This window comes from Tigriopus californicus, chromosome 8 (genome assembly GCF_007210705.1).
Source record: "Tigriopus californicus strain San Diego chromosome 8, Tcal_SD_v2.1, whole genome shotgun sequence".
Classification (NCBI taxonomy): domain Eukaryota; kingdom Metazoa; phylum Arthropoda; class Copepoda; order Harpacticoida; family Harpacticidae; genus Tigriopus; species Tigriopus californicus.
The window spans coordinates 52,229-71,242 of NC_081447.1; the positions used below are offsets into that span (position 1 = coordinate 52,229).

Here is a 19,014-nt window from a genome sequence, read left to right on the forward strand (position 1 = left end):
CATAAAATCAATCACTTGGATAAAAAGATTGGGAGGGGCTTAAAATCTTCTTTTGCCTTAAACCGGGCACCAAATTTGTACAACTTGCTGCCGTGCTCTCATAGACGATTCTATGCATTAGATGACCCATTGTTAAGTTTTAAACGTGACTTAGATCGGTTTTTGTTAACGATCCCAGACCAGCCCTACATTCAAGGGTGCCCTAGAGCGGCTAATTCAAACAGTTTGCACGACCAAATATTTTATAAATTATGACTCACCTTGACTTACAGAGAAATTCATTCCCTTCTATCGGTATACCAACCCGAGAATCTTTGAGGGAAAAAAAAACTAATCTTTTACGTTACGTTGGAAGCGGCTAGTTCTTTGACTTTCCTTGCTTTCTAGCAATCCTGATTTTGAAAATTTATTTGATCCCATCACTAAGCACTACTTCTATCCTCAAACCGGATTCAATCTTGGTTTTCCATCCTAGTGTGAAGTCGCCCTTAGACATTTACAACGAACGGAAATGGGGCATCGATCGAAATTAAATCGAAATAATACCTTAACGAACGATTTCAACATAGTAAGAATAAGAGATACTTCTTGGATAGCAAAAGTTCAAGACCACCATACAAGATTTCAAATTCAGATTGGACGAATCACTTTAATTACTAGTGTAACATCGATGCAAATGGCGACCGGAAGGAATTCATGTGTGAGGATGTACTCCATGGCATTGAACTAAAGTGAAACCAACCATGGCTAGCTACCACTTCATGAAAGGCGAAGCCAAGTTTCTGTGTTGGACATGAACGAGACCAGCCTTTCGCATTTTGAAGAAGTCTTTTCAAAAAAGGTTTTCTAGTGGGTTTATGCACGGACTTCTAGAGATGTGGACTGCGAACGGAAGCCAAAATGTTGTATCTTCTAAATCGTTCATCTTAACCCAAACAAGTACTTCATACGACCGGAAGATCTGGTTGAATAGATGAACTTGGCCAAATTTGAGCCCAAAGCTATGCTTGTGCAAAAAGGCAAAAAATGACTTACCTTTATTTAAGGACATCAGCGTTTCTTATTTTATCACTTTAATTCGAAAAGTGGCTGAAGGTGGCAATGACCAAGAGCAGGCCAATTTGGCAGGAAGCTCGTTTGCAGTCCATATTTCTAGAAGTCCGTTATTTATGAGACAAATTTTTGCTACATTTCTTGTGTTTTGGAGTGTTTTCAAAGTAGGTATACCCTAACTTTTTCGATCTCGTGCGGCATGGTGATTAAAAGTTATTGAAAACAAATATTTTTATTCTCCTTAGCATTTTTTACATCACTTCGAGATTATGATGTCACAATGCGTAAAATAAGTTCTTAGATGTAATGGTATTAGCTTTAAAAAAATGGGAAGTAATGCAATGTCAAAAATCGAGAAATAGCAAAGTAAAAGTGAGCATTAAAATTTCACAACATGCTTGTTTAACATGCTTCAATGTTGCATTTAAGAATGTTCTATAATCGTTATCTCAGCAGTTCTTATTAAGCTAAAGCAAATTCTCTAATAGCTATATGTCCAAACCCCCAATGAATCAATGCAATGAAGTATGCTAGTGAATGGAAAATCACGTACCTTGCTCGTCAAATTGTTTGCCGATATTATCATACCCATGAATAATTTCGTGACCAATGATAAAGCCCAAGCTGCCATAGTTTAGATACTTCGGTCGGATATCATCGAAAAACGCACCCTTGAGAGAAAGTTAATTTGTTAAGAACTTCAAGTCGAAACTTGCCCTGCATGGAAGCATTGTCTTTTGTGTCCAAGTTGCGGGGAAAACGCTGTGATAATTAATGTTGCACGTTTGGTTGTGAAAATGGAGCGGGAATATCCCATAAATGGAACACCCATCAATCAGATGACATGCCGAGCAAGAGAGCTATCCTCTGACTCCGAACAAACAAACAAACAAACACAAAATGCACTCTCATTTGGAGGTAATATATCTTTAACAGTTCCAAACAAGGGAATGAATGAACAATCTTGCAAAGTATTGCGTCAGATTTTGCTAAAAGGACTACGCACATGTGGTTACAACGCTCAAGAGGCTCATACCTGCAAAATTCCTGCCGGTAGAATTATGGAATTGGCGAAAAGATCGTTGTAGGCGTTGACAACTGTAATGGTCTCATCCGTCAAACTATCAATTGCTCCATATCGTTGGCCCAGCTTCATCCAACGTTGTTTAATGCGCCATTTATTGATTTTTCGTTGGTTGTTGAAAAACTCTTGAGGATCTAATTTCAATCCTTGTATGAAGGTTTTGATTATGGTTTCATTTTTAATCAAATCAGAGAAGCCAACAAATTCGTCCATATGACGCAATTTTGCCAATGCTCTGGATTTGGTTTTCTTATCCATCCAGTCTAACTGAAACAAGCAAAAGTTATCTACGTGATGAAATATGCCGCAATTATTTGTGAGCTTTTAAGTTTATCAATTCATATTTTCAACTCCTATCATCCTGTCACTCCTGAATCATCATCATCATCATCATCATCATCATCATCATCATCATCATCATCCAGTAATATATTACGCAATTTCATTTCAAGATGTCTTTCGTAGAGGCCCAAGCAAGCTTCCATTACATAGTTTGGGTTCAAGGCCCAACGTAAGAAGCAAGGTTTGAGTTGTAACAACGCAGAGGTCAATTTGGCCCTTTGACCTTTGGACCACAATTACAAAACCTTTTTGGGCAAGATTTTGTTAAACCTTTCATATTTTTATGCTTTGGTGCTTAGATGAAGCAAATAGCAAACTAAAACAGAAGTGATTTGAACATTCTTGAATTACCACGCAAAGGTTATAGAGGGTTGAGAGACCTGGGATCAAATCCATAAACCCGAATTCAACTTGGTCACACGTTTGTCGACTGCGTTATTTGCGCTATATTCATCTCATAGTTATGTACTATTTAGGTAACTTTTATTAATTTGAATTTCTGCTACCGCTGTTAAGCTATTTTCATTTCCCCAAGCACGTTGACGCCACCCGAACCAACTTATCTGAAGACAACACAAAAGGCGAGGATGAAGGCAAAAGAGATGAAAGAACTTCTAAGCGACAGCTATTCGTCTTTTCAGTAACTAGTCTTTAAAGATTCATTAAAGATTCATGCCATCTTAATCATGAGCGGTGTCCAGATGTTTCATGCGATGATTGAAGAATGATATTCTTTATTAGTCGGGTTTGATGAACTTCCAATTTTTAAAAATTTCCGTGAACTTATGAATCTTACTAAATTTGAGAAATTTTATGATTGTATTGAGTTGATTTTCCATAGATGCAGCCATAAATCAACTGATTTCAGTGAGTTTGGGAGGAAGTTTGCTTTAATCCAACAATCTGTAAATGTGTTCCGAAAGGTGGGACACAAACAAAAATTCCGAAACACGGAAAGACATTGTAAAAAAGAGATGCAAACTTGCAAAAAGCTTTTTTACAAAGTCTTTCCATCAGAAAAATTTAAATCCAATATCGGCGGATAGACTCCCAAAAAGTTGGACTTGATTCAGGGTAAGATCGAGAACGATCAGTTGAAAACAGAAAGAAGAGTGGTTCAGGAACTCAGGTCGAACGTGAAAACATTTTTCTCTTGTGCAAACTCTAACAGAAAGATGAAACACCTGGTGGGGCCCCTTGAGATCAATGGGGAAACCCTAAAAAAAGTAGAGGTAATAATGGCTAACATGCTTGAAGATCAGTTCTTTACTATGTTTTCAACTCCAAAGGGTTTAGAAGCAACAGCCCATTGCTCATGTGATGAGTATGTTGAGATTGGCGAGGCTAATTAAGTTGAGCACTTAGATGATCTTGTAGTCACAGATCAACATGCTTTACCATACAGGGCATAAGAGACTTGAGGCTGGCTCTGATTGTGTGACATATCGGTTTCTGATGAGATGCTCACAGGTTCTTGCTCCTGTTTTCTCGTACTTGATGCGTTGCATCTTGGATCAGGGCAAGTTTCCACCATCTCTGAAGCTAGCTAATGCTGTTCAGATTTTCAAAGGGTGAAGGAAGGAAGTCGCTGCCGAGTAATTATAGGCCGATTTCTCTCACTTCGAATATTGGTGTTTGAGAAGATCGTGAAGCTCAAACTTCTAGAATTTCCTTAAATCCATGAAATAGTCCCTCCAAGCTTGCACAGGTCTCGAGCACACTTTAGCACGGTTACCTAACCACGGTGGTTATAATTTCTGGTTAAGTGATTGCTCAAATGCCAAGACATCTCGATATCTTTTTCTTTGTCAAAGAATGAAAAGGAACAACTTTTGTGAAATACACATGTTTAAAAGTAGCTCAGATGAGTGTGTAAGATAACTAAAAGCCTATTAAAATGCATCACTGTCAAAAACGAAGTCAATCAGTATTAAGCATACTCTTAGTTATGTATTGACCTAAAATTTCATAAACTTCTATGTAGAAAATGCTTAGTTATTACAACTTAAAGGTTGCGTTTTACGCCGTAAAAGATCGAAAAATGGCCTAATCATGTTTCCAGTTATTTCCAAGGAATATGATTAACTCTTTCAATGACAAGACAAGAAATAACATTTCTCCATTTTCTTTAAGATTTCTTTCGAAGCTAGAGGTAGCAAAAATTGTCGCTTAAAACCTACAAAAGATGTAAAATTGCATTTCATTTTACTTAAGTGCCAAAAACTACATGATCCTATCATATTCCCAAAATATTTGAACGATACATGCACGTGACAGTTTAATTTTCAAAATTGTCACTTTTTGCAATAATTAATTCTACGTACTAGCGAGGTTTTTATTCAACGTTAATAGAATTTTGTCAAAGCTCAAGATTAAGCTTGATTAAAGTCGCGATTGACAAGTATGGCGTCAAAATTGCGAAATATTTTCTTTAAGTAAGTTTTAAGTTATATTGCAAGCTATGTTCGGGTTTTTCTACCTGCTTCAGAAACGTGAAATATTTTCATTTATAATTTAGGCATAGAAAAAGCTTATTATATTGCTTGGCAATTGCTTTAAGATGTAACCGGAGCAATTTGTAGTCAAACTTGATGAAAATGCAATCTTTGAAAACAAGATATCTTATCGCTTGCTCCATGAATTTGAATAAAATTTTAGTAGGAAACGCAACTAATTTTACTCCCAACATCTATTGATTAGGTTTGTGAAAATATTATCTCTTTATAGGTTTTAATTGGATTAATATTCTAATCTTAGCTAGAATCCAAGATGACTTTGTACAAAAGTTGTTCCTTTTGTTTCAATAACAACGAAAATAGTTATCAGAAGGCTTGGCATTTTCAAGAAAAACTTTATCAGTATGGTGAGTAACACCGTGCCGATTGAAAAAACTGAGCAGATCATTGAGAGGCTAGAGAATCATGAGTCAGTCTCAACTTTTTCAAGGCCTTTGACAAGGAAGATCATGGCCGTTTAGTTAACAGGCTCCATTAGATTGGGATCCAAGGCAAGATTCTCGATTGGTTAAGAAGTTTCATTCGTGGTAGGAAGTTAGGCTCAGTAGTTCAGCTGAGACGAGGGGTGGGAATTTTTATCTTAAAACTCTATCAAACTCTATCCAAAATACCGTGCAAGCTCTTTCCGGTCGTGTCGCATTCCAAATATCGAGGAGGACTGGTGAATACTACACTTGCAAGAGACGTACCTATAATTTAGACGAGTTAAGGTTTCTCTTAGAGTCCGGGCAGTGCGTTAGGCTAAACCGTTTTAGGGTCATATGCCGAACTTGATTTCCCAAGATTCCCCAGTTTTCCACGAATGCTTGAAAGGTTGGGGAGAGGAATGGAATTGTGGGCCATTATCATACCGAATCACCACGGGGAAACTACAGCCTGAGAAAAGCCTGGAGAGGGCATTGTTAATTTGACTTGAATATGGGCATTGGTTCCAATCGTATATGAACAGGAATACAGAGTCGTGTTCAATTGCAACAAAAAAGAAAAACCGACCGATTTTAAAATGATTATTGTGGAGTTCGTCCATTATGTGGTCAGGGATATCATCCATCAATCGCTGGGGGGTCTTTTCTTAGCCGGACGTGTCTCTTGACAATGCGAACATCTGTTGATCATTTCCAGGATCAAGGCATTAATTCCATACCAAAACACTAATTGCGACATCGCTCCAACACCAGCCGAATATTGGTCAAATGGTCCTCCAGATTGCACGAAAAGATCAAGATGTCGTCTAAATTACAATTTTGAATACATTGAACAATCCCTGAAGAGCCAAGTCTCCTCGAAAGGAGAAAGCATCGCCTGCTGCCGTCAAGCCCATGGTCCAAAGCAAGCAACAAAATGTTCTCCTCGACATAATGAATGTCGTAAGGTCACACGTAGCAGGCGAGAGTCATTTGCCAATAACCCGACAATACGTCATTGGCAGTAAAGATACAAGCGCTCGGAGGGAGGGATGTAACAATGTCTTGCTGGGTAGGGATAGGATGAACGGGTAGTTCCACTTGACGATTGAAATTGGTTAGCTCTGAACTTGTACATACTGATCCATTGTTCTTAGGTACAACGACCATTGCTTGACACCACTCGGTAGGTCCGTCCCCAAGCAAGTGACTCCGATACTTTCAAACTTGTCAAACGGACAATTCGTTTTTCAGCTTCTACAAAAGCAAATGAGATTGGTCTGGCCAGGGTGAGGTTGTAAAGGGTGTATCCAGGTTTGAGGGAATTTGTCATTGGGTCACAGACAACTGGTCCCTGCATGGGGCATAACTCGTCTTCTTCTCCAAAAACATCCTTTAAGTCTTGGATGATAATAATCAGTCCTCTATTTAAGGCAAAATTTGTAGAAATATTAGCCACCGCATTTGGAAAAGTTTCTGGGATGAAAAGCAAAGCGTTGCAAGCACTAAGTGATAAATAATTTCAAAGAGTAGAATTCCTGATAAAAACTGGGCCTGAAAAGCGAAATTCTCCTCCAGACAATGAAATTGTGGAAGCACCAACACAATTGATTGTAGAGCCATAGGTAGAAGAAAGCTTTTTGTCAGTTGGACCGAGAACGACACTTATCCAGATTCAAAGACAAATTTCCCGGTTTCGTCATACGTTTCTTTTGTTTCCCAGCCTTTACTGGAATCAACACGTCCGCGAAAGTTTCGATGGAACTAAAGATGGTAAATAAAGAAAGATCAGGAAAGGTCAGCTGATTCTCCTTCTCTCTGATTATGTAATAGAAAGATAAATGAATTTGAGGACGAACAAGCCTTGCAACACTACTTGAAGGTAGTTAAAAATGAGCCTCACAAAATGGTATGATATTAAACGAACAGAAGAACACATTCATGTGTTTTGGAAATAAGCACTCGAAAATTTGCTTTTTGCTCGAACAAGGAAGTCGAGCATTCTGTTGCAAATCTCCAAAGAGACCATGGGATCATTTCTGTGCACAAATGTTAGTTCTATTTGAGAGGATGTGAATTCACCGTAATCAAGGACCATAAACCCCTCGTAGGAATTTTTGCCAAAGACATCATCGACATTCATGATGTGCGACTGGCAAAATTCCGCGGGGCCCTCTCATCTTTCTGCTTCAAGGTCAAGTGGACTCTAAGAAAGACAATTTGATCGCTGACGCGCTATCACGCTCTCCACTGTTTCCCTTCGAGCCTGACCATGCTGATTGCATGTTACATGTCGTGGCCGAGGAAATTGAATACTTGGATCCAAAGTTGGCCTTTATTGTGTCTTCGATTGATAACGGGTACAAAAAGCTGATTCAGGAGATGCCGAGTTATTATGCTTCTGCTCGTGATCTGCCCCCAATGAGTGCGGCTCTCCCCTTTCGAGCTTCATGGAGCAACCTCAGCATCTTCCGGTTGACGGTGCTGAATTGATCCTTTGTGATGGAAAAATTGTCCCACCACCGTCAGCTAGGCCGGAAATTCTTTGCCGACTTCACCTTGCTCATCAAGGCATGGAGAAGACAAAATTGCATGCAAAGCTCTTTCCATGGCCAGGCATGACCAGCGACATCAAGAACATGATCGACGGGCGTGCAAAATGTCAGACACTCCGTCCTTCCAAACGAGTGGAATTACGGCGCTCCCATCCATCAACTAGTCCCATGACCCGTATTGGTTTGGACCTTTTTCACTTTTCTGGCCGACACTGGCTGGTCATGGTTGACGAAGCCTCTGGCTTTGTATGGACTAAACCTTTGGGCAACTGCATGATAAAGCTATTATTCAAATCCTTTCAGAGTGGTTCGACGTCTTTGGCGATCCTGTCTTCATCGAGTCGGACAATGGAGCCCAGTTTCGGTCCGAATTTGCGGCCTGGTGTGCGCGCGAAGGCATTGCCTTTGAACCCTTCGGCCCTAATCATCCTAACCCCAACGGTTTGGCTGAAGCAGCTGTCAAAAACGTCAAGCTGCTCCTTCACCGCACTGACAACATGACGGCCTTTCGCGTGGCTTTACGCAAATTCCTTGCATGCCTGCGCCCGACGTCTGGCCTTGCACCTAGTGTTGTCTTCTTTGGCCGCCAGTTACGTTCCGTGCTTCCTTCCTCTAGTGTAACACCCCGGCCGACGCCACCGTCGGAGAGTTTTTTTCGTCCAGATATGCGTGTTTGCATCCCAAACCAAATCTCCAAGCAGTGGGATCAGACTGGAACTGTGATCTCTGTGTGTCCCTCTGGTGAATCCTTCGTGCTCCATGACGACGGGCGAACTCTTCGACGTAATCAATGGTTCCCTAAGCCACTACCTTCTTCTCCAACATCAGGCGCCCATCACGAGGCCGTCCCTGTCCCTGTAGCTCCTGTGAAGGACCCAGCTTCCGTCCCCCAACCTGTACGACGTTCTCTTTGGTTCTCTAGCCATGGGGTCTTCAGCGTCCAAAGCAAAGACCACGTTTGGGACGGACCATATCATCGTGGCCAATCCAGACACTGAGATATCCCGCACCTCCGGGTTCCATTTTCTGGAAATCCACCGACCATCCCTGCTATTGGGTGCCATAGCTGTCATCCTTTTCATGGACTGTCTGTACGCCCTTCACAGATACTACCATCGTCACCACCACAAGCACTCTCCTACCGCGACGCCCTCATGTGCGATGTGCTACCCTCCCATAGGCGCGTACCACTCCTCAATGAGCGTGCACAACCCCTCACTGGGCGCATACCGCCCCACATTGGACCCACCACTGCATGGTCAGGCCCAACTTCCAGCGCCCTAAAGCCTGTCATTTGGGCAGTTGCTCAACGAACTCCACCGCCGTCAGCGCCACTGCCATCAGCGCCACCGCGCCCCCCGCGAAGGAAGAGTGGCACCACCCGCTGACAGCCTGCTGTCCTCTGCGGGCAGCACCCCTACTGAGACAAGCCGCATCGAAGAAGCCCTCACTTTTCTGCTTGACGGCAATATCGCTGTCCGTTAAACCATTTGCAATGATTCTTAAGTGATTAGTGCCTACAAAAAGTTAATTATTCTATCAGCCTCAAATCCTCTGTCTTTCGGCTCCCCAGGGAGACGTTCCATTCGGCTTTCCGTAGCTTATGCGATAAAGCAAAGTTGACTGCTCTTGATAGAGTCAGTCAAGCACAAGAACTTGACGGTAATAAATAGATGAATTATGACCTTTCATTTTAATAGTACAGGGGATTGCATTCCCTGTAGCAGTTGGAAAAGCCCGTGAAAAAAAAAACAAAAAAAAATATTTCTTGGCTTGTTCCAGAGGCATTTTCTGACTTTTGAAATTTGGAATTGGACGAAGCTCTTCAAAACTTAGGTGTGGCCGCTGATAGAGTTCAGTACTCAAGCCTGACTAGGCAGAGAAATAATAAAAGATTGAAGCTTTGATCAAAATTGCAAAACGGCAGTTCTCGTCTATTGACGGTGTTTCTAAGTGTATATCCTTATTCCCATTTAGTCTGTTACTTTTGGTGCACCAGCGTTTCCGCATTTCTGCCCATGCTACATGGTAAAGGGTCATTGATTCTACACGCTATCTCACAATCCTTGGATCCTAGGCCTGAACCCTGTATAATCAATGTTCATTCCCCCCTTTGCACCTGATCTTGCATTAGGATTGCATGCAAGCCTTACTTTTCTCAAATTATTCTGGAAGGTGTCCTTTATCCTGGAAATCATTTCACTCGCGGTGGCACGGCTTGTGTTGTTTTGAAAGAATTTCTCGACGTAGAATTTGCCCAACAAGGGTTGAAAAGTTGCACTGGTAGCTTGCAAGCACGTTTTCCAACGTGGTTTAGCCTCCTTAGCTCCAACCAAAGCCCTATGGTATTTTCCAATTATAGCCTGGATTTTGCCACCGATGATTGAGGCCCAAGATTTGATAGCCCTCCAGAGGATATAGTTCTTGATGGTGGTGGGTTTGGTTTTGGCAAGTAATGGTTTCAATTGGCTGATGAACGGTTTGCCAATGACGACTATTTGTTGGTCTTCATTCAGCTACAAACATTCAATAAAAATCATTATTATTGAGGATAATTTTCCTAATTTGCTAAGACGAATACAAATTGGTTACAAACTTCATCGAAATTCGCAACAGATGGCCATTTAATATGGCCCAGGCCCAATGCTCATTACGACAAGTTTCACGATTCATTTTTGCTTGCCATATTGCTTTGCTTAAACGTAAAAGAAAACCCACTTGAGGTATATTTAGTCGTCTTGGTGCCTGGAAAAACACGCATATTAAAAGAAAAAGGGCAATATAAAAGGTGAGGACTCTAGCACTCCCTGGGGTACTATTTATGCACCTCAGGGAGTGCAGGAGTCGTCTCGAAGAATTCAAAAAAACGGAAGAAGCACACCAGAGTTTTTGAACAACACACGCATAAGTTGTGTAGTGGTGTAAAAGTGGCACAAGCATGGATAAAAAGGTATATAGACGAAAGCCAGCACACAATAGACTTATTTTTGGGCATGAAACTTCATTTTAGCACACCAAGCTATTTTTTGGCTCACCAGACAAAATTTTGGCCTACAAAAAGGGCTAAGAAGAACACAAACCAAAAAATGCCCACCGAAGATTTGACTGATGGTAGGCTGACCAAATAGCTTGTGTTGGTATAAAACACAAGCAAGGCCAATGATTGTTATTGTAGAAAGAGTTCCGTTAATTGATGCTCAGGTTACTATCTAACATGTTATCAGGTTTTTTCCAAGTATCATGCAGCCTCCGAAGATTCAGACAAAGTAGAATGAGGGCAGAAAAAAAGTCTGAAATTCCACCTTGCTAGAGTTAATTTCCCTGCTAAAGGATGTACACTTGGGCCAGATAAGGCACAAACTTGCTGTATTAGTCTAGACCTAGAAGGCTAGTCAGAGAAACGACGCTCACGAGCTTTCTGAGATGTTTTTGGCTCCCTCGCGGCTACCTGGTGTGTGCGATGGGGATCGGCTTTGAACACATGTAGTTACGTGATTTTCAAAATCAAGTTCCGAATTCAGGGAGCCAGTGAGTTGATGGCTCGTTTGTCTGCTTTGGTTGAAACTGTGTAATGCAAGAGAAGTCGATCAGCCCGACACCCTGCTGCCCAACTACCAAAATGTGTTCAAAGCAAATCTCAAGTGGTTTGGTTGGAGTGACTGTTCTCTGACAAGCCCTCTAGATAGACCCAATTCAACCCTTTGGGAAGACCTAGAGCCTCTAGGTAGGCCAAGCTAAGAGTAGAATGACGTGTTTGACTTGCTGGAAACGTGGTAAGGTTCTGGCAGACTTCAGGGCAGAGCATGGGCAAGGACAAGAGAATGGCCAATTTTAATTAGAATAGAAATGTGGCATCTATTAAAGAAATTGGTGGAACGTTGTATTACTAGCTTCTGTTTTAAAGATGTTGACAAAGTGCATTTTAAGGAGCTACACACAGCCAATGTGATGACTGGCTTTGCTGGCTGGTGGAAGGTAACTCCAATGGCCCAAGCACCTCTAAACTATTAATTGTTAGCTTTGTTGTCAGTGTGCTCTTTATTTTCTGGTGTGCCACGTTAATGGTTGATGTACTTCAATGCCTATTCCATTTGCTTGGTTTGCGTGAAATACCATTTTTTTCTTTTGTTGGTGTCATTTTTTCACTTCTTCCGTCCATTTTTAAGTGATTTAATAATATTCCATCATATACTTTTGGTGTGCTGAAGTCACTTTTTGGTGCGCTCACTTTTGTACGTCGCTTTCTAAATTCGGTATGCCACTTCCTCCATTTGGCGTGCTCTTTTTCCATGTTTGGTGTGCCTGGAATAGCTTTTTGTGTGTTCGTGTGCATGTGCCAATTTATTCTTTTGATTTACTAATTTCTTTTTGACCCATATTCATTTATAAAATGCTATGCTGTGGAGTTTGTTCATGTGCATGTGCCAATTTATTCTTTTGATGTACCAATTTCTTTTTGACCCATATTCATTTATAAAATGCAATGTTGTGGAGTTTGTTCAAACTCGGTTTTGATAGTGGTCTGACAAAGTCCTTAATTCAAAAATGGCCAGAATAAACTCAAAGCATGAGCTACATTATGATTTGTTAAGAAGGGCTCCAGCAGCATATTTTACCGCCTGTACAACTTCTTTTAATGCCATGTCAACAGCAACCAACCAACAGCAACCAAAAGCAGTAATGCTTTCAAAGAAACGCACTCATGATTGGTGTCGAGCGTTAGTCTTGAGCATCAACCTGTAGTCCTGACTCAAGACTCCACCAACATACTTCAACGCCTCCCCAAAGAAAGTGTTGGTGGGAAAAGGTTAATGCATCACGGAATATAAATTATTCACCCGAATAATCTTACTTTTGTTTCTTATTGATTTGACTGCGAACGTCTAGAAATATGGACTGTGAACGAGCTTCTCGTCCAATCGGCCTGCTCTTGGTCAAGTAACTCTGACCCACTTTTCGAACTAAAGTAATAAAATAGGGAGCGTAGACCGCTTCAATTTAAACCAGGTCATTTTTTAAAATATTTATTTATAAAATGGTTTGTTTCAAAGTTATGTTGTGAAAATCTTATGTAGCTGACCAAGAGCAAGGCGAAAATTCGAAATTATGTAGTTTTTACAAGACAACTTTGGCCATATCTCGTGAGTTTCCGAGGCATAGTTTTGGTCTCAAATTGGCCAAGTTCGTCTTTTTAACAAGATCTTGTGTTCGGATGAAATGCTTTTACACATATTTGCTTCCGTTCGCAATCCACATCTCTGGCAGTCCGGGATTTGAAATACTTAGAAACGAAACGTTATGGTGAGGTATTTACAACCGTCATAATAATGTGATTGACCTAAAAATGCATATAGTCCTTAAGATAATTTGCCAGAATAGATATGCAGACCTCGATTACAACTGCTTGGGGCAACAATACATTTTCCTAAAGTAAGAGCAAATTAGGAAGACCTTGCAGAAATGGCAAAAAATATGGTGACAAGAAAATAGCACTTTAAGATCCTCTGTTAAATCTTTGAAAAAACACCACTTACAACCTTTCCCACACTGGAGACACACCAAGAAACAAACATACCCGCCAGTGAAGCAACTTTTTTTGCCAGTTCAAACAAGTTTAAATGAAATATTTGAAGCGACAAATGTGCATCACTGGTACCAGTACCAGCAAAAAATCCTATTAGAGTTGCATGCACCCCCTCACGATAGATAAAAAAACATAAATATAACTATCGGTTAAAATATTTTGACATAACTATCATGGCAACGAGTTTAATCTAATGTACTTCTTCAATGGGGAATTCTGCGCGTTAGGACCCCGATGGGATTTAATAAATATCAAGAGATGCAACGAATGAACTTTTAAGATTCAACCTAGCCTCTCCCTTTCCTGGGTTTAGTGTTTCTTACATTAACATATACTTCCACGTCATTAACACCCTAATTAGTGCGTTTCACCAAAAAGGGACTTTTTGAAAACTGATTTCAAGACAACTTATCTTAAGAATATAGCAGAGCCATCTTCCCAAGTGCAAATATCCACAACCTTCAACTCAGATTGCAGGAAGTGGCATTTATGCATTGCAATATCATCAGCTAAACCTATTAGGAGCAGGTAAAAACATTGCTATGATCGTAGTCAAATGTTCTAATCATGTTTGACCCAAGATGACACAAATATTCTTGAAAAATAACCTTGAAGTGCAAATGTGGATTGTTTTCACGGGTGTTAATTGCCTATGGCTGACGATAATGGAAAATTGTCATGGTGTGCGTCATTACCACTTTGGGGACAACCTTGTTTTAAACACTCTATCTTCATAGCTTTAAGGAACATTCGAGCTGATTCAGCAATTACTTGACATTGCCGTTTTGACTGATTCAGTTTAACAAGCATCCATGGAAAATTTGGAGCAACCTGTCCAACTAAGACGGGTCTAGTTGCTATGTGGGTCGTACTAGTATTGATTCATGGAGCTTTACACCGCTTTTAGAAGGGTAGAATTGGCGAAGAAAGGGATTGTGATAGAGAGGAGCGTGGGCCATATTAAATTACTTCAACCCCTGGACAGACACAGTGGAAAAAAATGAGACAAAATCCTCATACTTGAGTGGGAGTCAATTTCAAACTGTTGACGAAGAAGGTCCAATCCCAAACAGGACACAAGGCCGAAAGATCGCGCAAGGTTATGTTTTGGTAGAGCAATTTCTTATCCCTCCTCTCCTCCCAAGAGGCCGAAATGTTGGACAAATTCATTTCGAATGTCAGCATTTCATCAATGGCCTTATTCCGGGGTCCATCTTGGGCAGCTCCCAAAAATTCGGCGATCTAAATTTCAAGTAGATAAATGATCAAAAATGATTAAGTATGATGTTATGTGCGGGATGATAGATGTCAATGGCAAACAGGAATGAGAGTATGTATACCTCTGAAGAAAATGCCCTATATGCTTGAACAAACGAATGGTTTCGTCCCAAGTTCAGATACTTGGCATTGAGCCCAAAATCAGGCTGATCCAAATACAGAGTGTACTCGTCCGTTTTTTTGACGTCTTGTCCAACGTAGAGAGAGAATAGAAAATTTGTTCCCATGCCTTGGGTAAATAAGGCTCGCGATAGGTTTACCCTAGTTAGAGGTCAAAATTGTCAGGATATACGAACAAGCGTATTTACTATTTCGTTTCATTTAGTACTCACAAAGACGAAGATTCCGCTTCAAATCTAGGCAATTCCCCCTGTTGTTTTACTATAGGCCATCCTCCAAATTCATTGATGGTGTCTAACAAGGGGTCTAGTCCCAATTCGTAAATCCGAGACACATTCATACAAGCCTGGTTATGCCACAAAGTTAGATTAGCTGGTGCAGTAGACAGACCTGGGAGGTATTCGTCAAATATTTTTCGCAACTGAAGGTGGACATGGTCTTCTGTCAAAGAGAATTGGGAAACCTCAAGGGCGTCATCTGGAATCCACTCCTGTGAAAGAGGTTTGTTGGAAATTATTGTTAATTAATTGCGTCATTTATGTTATCTTAAAAGTTTTGCAATTTCACCTAGAAATTGGCTTAAAACTATCTAATGTTCTGAAAAGTGCTTAGACGCTTTTTAAGCCTTTTATTCAAACGGCCTTTTTTGGCGACAAAGTGTGAAAACGAGCGATAAAAACTTTTAATATAATGGCAATGTCTATCCTTTTTTGTTTGTTTGATTGTTTTTTCACGGGTTTTTTCAACCGCTACAGGGAATGTAATCGCCAGTACTATTAAAATGAAAGGTTGTAATTCGTCCATTTATTACCTTTCAACCTTTATATGATACTTGGTCTACAAACGAATTTGAGTTGGCAGACCGAGCTAGTGTGACTTGAAAGATGCGACGGAATCAACCAGGCTCTACGTATTTTCTGCATATATTAGAGAGAAGCAAATCAAACAATGAAGGAGCCCAAGAAAGAGTAGAAGTGAACTTCACTGTTCGAACTAGCCTGGATTCTCGAGGGCTTGAAGGTGCTCTCAAAACGCACATTAAGGCTCTACGGTCACCAGAATTGACCATAAATCCTGGGTTGGGAAAAGGCTCATGGATCCTTTAGAGGACGTACAGTATCAGATACCTTTCGTACATTCTCTGAACACTGTACAGTCTCAACTTTTTTAGTCTCTCCCAATACGAGAGCTGTTTGGACATTTCTGTCAACCTTTAAAAAAGTGGTCAGTCGTCTCTCTGTTGAAAGGAGAAGGAAAAGCTGATCATTGAAGAAACAGCTTTACAGAGCGTATTGATAGCGCATCAAGCCTTCAGCTGGATTCTTCGTTGATCAGCTGCTCACCAGTGAGACGACTGCCACAGTGGTTCAAAAGCCTTTTGAAGTCAATCAGAAGTATCCAAACAAATCTTGGTAACTATTCGCCATATGAGCGTTAAATTTGAGCCATAATTCAATAAATCAATAAGGTCAAAATTACTTTTTATGGTTTTTGCGAGATAGGAGACTGTTAAGATGGATTTGCGTATTTCTCTCAATACTTGATAAGGCATTTTGACCACCGTGGTGAGACGGGTGAGACGAGAGGAGAGGAGACGACCGTGTCCAAGAATCCAGCTTTTGCGAATCTTGGTTAGTTTGAACATAGACCACTGAAAATTATAGACGTTTCTCGATGACCAAAATTAGTCATCAGGGCTGCACCATTAGTCATGTCATGTTGCAGGTTCGTCCTGTCCATAGCTTTTTTGAGGCTCAAGAAAACGCAATCTTCAACATATGTCAGCCAGCCCAGATATATTTCCTAACAAATCGGACCAAAGTTTCTGCAGACAGCCTAGAAATAAATGCGGCTGAATTGGCTTTTTGTTATGACTAGTCTTGGTCGGGGTACGTCCATAATTTTCAGTGGTTTATGGTTTGAAATTGGAGTACGTCAGGACTGGAGAGGAAAACTCTCTGAAATCTCGCTACAAGACGTTTCAGTTTTGCGTTAACTCATAATTGAGCGCTTGAACATGAAGATGGAATTCATTGAGCACTCTCTCAGCGGAAATGCATTGGACGAGAAGGTAACGCGCATAGTTCTACAAAACCTTTTCCTGCTCTCAACTGCCTCATGCGGATTCCTTTTTATCGCGTAAGCGGTGCGTTCCAACGTTACTCACCGCTTGTCCACTAGTAAGGGGTTAACAATGTGATATTGTTAACCGCTCGGCCAGTAAGCGGGAAATAAAGTACTTTATTGCCCCGCTTTCTTGCACGTAGCACGATGGTGAGACAGTGACAGCTTGTCGTAGCAGGGTCGTAGAAAATTGGGTGGAAGGCCCATGAGACAAAATCGATCAGGAAAAGGCTATATTAACCTGGAAATGCGTGGGCTCATCCCCAGGGATGATTGTTTCATTTTAGTTGACGCCCCTCGTGCTGACACACTCGTGGCGCCAATAAAATGAAACTCCCGATACCAAACCCTGGACATTATCACCCGCATTTCCAGGTTAACAAATAGCTAGTTAGAAATTAGCCAAAATTATAACTGCCAATCCAGGGTCAAAGTCTTCGTCAGGCCGGAGTGTGATAGATGGAGACGTTCCATGATCTTTGCACAAGCTTGCCGAGGGACGACAACAACATTTCCCGCAAAGGTAAGGCGCCCTTTGAAATGTTTAAGGAAGTTTGCTCCATTTAGGGAAGTTTGCTCTATTTAAGGAAGTTTACTCCAGTTTAGCAATCTCTGAATGTGTTCTGAAAGGTTATACACGAACAAAAATTCCAAAATATATGGAGACTTTTTTCTAAAAGAAATGTAAACTGGAAAATAGCTGAACAGCACCTCGAATCCAGTGATTGTGGCTAGTCTCCAAAACAAGTTGGACGTAGTTCAGGGTAAGTTTACGGCCTCCATCGAATTTGACNTTGGACGTAGTTCAAGGTAAGATTACGGCCTCCATCGAATATGACCAGTTACAAACTGAGAGTAAGGTTGTTCAGGAGGTCACGTCGAACCCCAAGGCTTTTATCTCTTATGCGAACTCTAAGAGAAAAATGAAACACTCCGTTGGATCTTTTAAAGTTGATGGGGAAGCCATTAGCAATGTAAAGACAATGGCTTACATGCTTGGAGATCAGTTCCCCAATGTGTTTTCAACCCCACTGAGTTCAGAAGTGACAGCTCATTGCTCTGAAGATGGGTTTTTGAGATTGACAAGGTCAGTCAAGTCAAGTTGAGCGTTTGGATGATCTTGTGGGCACAGATCAAGATGCTTTAGAGGCCATCAGGGACTTGAGGCTTTCAAGTTCTCCTGGTCCTGATGGCGTGACATCTATGTCTCTGATGAGATGCTCACTGGTTCTTGTTCCTGTTTTCTCATCCTTGATGCGCTGCATCTTGGATCAGGCCAAGTTTCCATCTTCACTAAAGTTAGCTCACGTTGTTCCAATTTTCAAAGGGGGAGATAAGTCGCTCCCGTGTAATTATAGGCCGATTTCTCTCACTTCGAATATTGCGAAGGTGTTTAAGAAGGTCTTGAAATTCAAACTTGTTGAATTTCTTGATATTCATGAAGTCCTTCCTCCTAGCCAGCATGGGTTCCGAGCACAGTTTAGCACAGTTACCCAACTGATTGAACATATTGAGCAGATTATTGAGGGACTAGAGAGCCATGAATCAGTTGATGTAGTTTATCTCGACTTTGCCAAGGCCGTTGACAAGGTAGATCATGGTCTTTTAGTTAACAGGCTCCATGAGATTAGGATCCATAGCAAGGTTCTCAATTGGCTAAAAAGTTTCATTTCGGAAGCAATTGTTAAGGTTGAGGGATCCCTTAGTGACATACATGATGTCAAGTCAGGCGTTCCCCAGGGTTCGATCTTAGGGCCCCTCCTTTTCATAATATTCATTGGCCCGCTTCAAAAGTTTAGTATTACCGCCAGTCTCTCTTCTTATGCTGACGATACAAAGTTAGTTTCTGGTAGAAATGGCCAAGATTCCAGTAGCCTTGCAAAGACTTAGAGCGAATCTTTGTAACTGAGAGTAATATGGCCCTGAATGACATTTGGGTCAACTCCTTTAAATA

The 19,014-nt window shown here is 41.0% G+C and overlaps 1 protein-coding gene across 1 annotated transcript in view; it reads right to left on the reverse strand.

The window, feature by feature from the left end:
* LOC131885282 (neprilysin-2-like) overlaps window positions 1-19,014 on the reverse strand; it is a 51,134-nt gene that overhangs the window by 29,311 nt on the left and 2,809 nt on the right. Inside the window, exons 2-7 of the mRNA XM_059233298.1 lie at window positions 15,149-15,426; window positions 14,879-15,077; window positions 14,559-14,780; window positions 10,108-10,470; window positions 2,090-2,404; window positions 1,607-1,724 (exon numbers count right to left, since the gene is read on the reverse strand). Of these exons, the coding sequence (XP_059089281.1) occupies window positions 1,607-1,724; window positions 2,090-2,404; window positions 10,108-10,470; window positions 14,559-14,780; window positions 14,879-15,077; window positions 15,149-15,426 (1,495 nt within the window). The remainder of the gene's footprint in view (window positions 1-1,606; window positions 1,725-2,089; window positions 2,405-10,107; window positions 10,471-14,558; window positions 14,781-14,878; window positions 15,078-15,148; window positions 15,427-19,014) is intronic.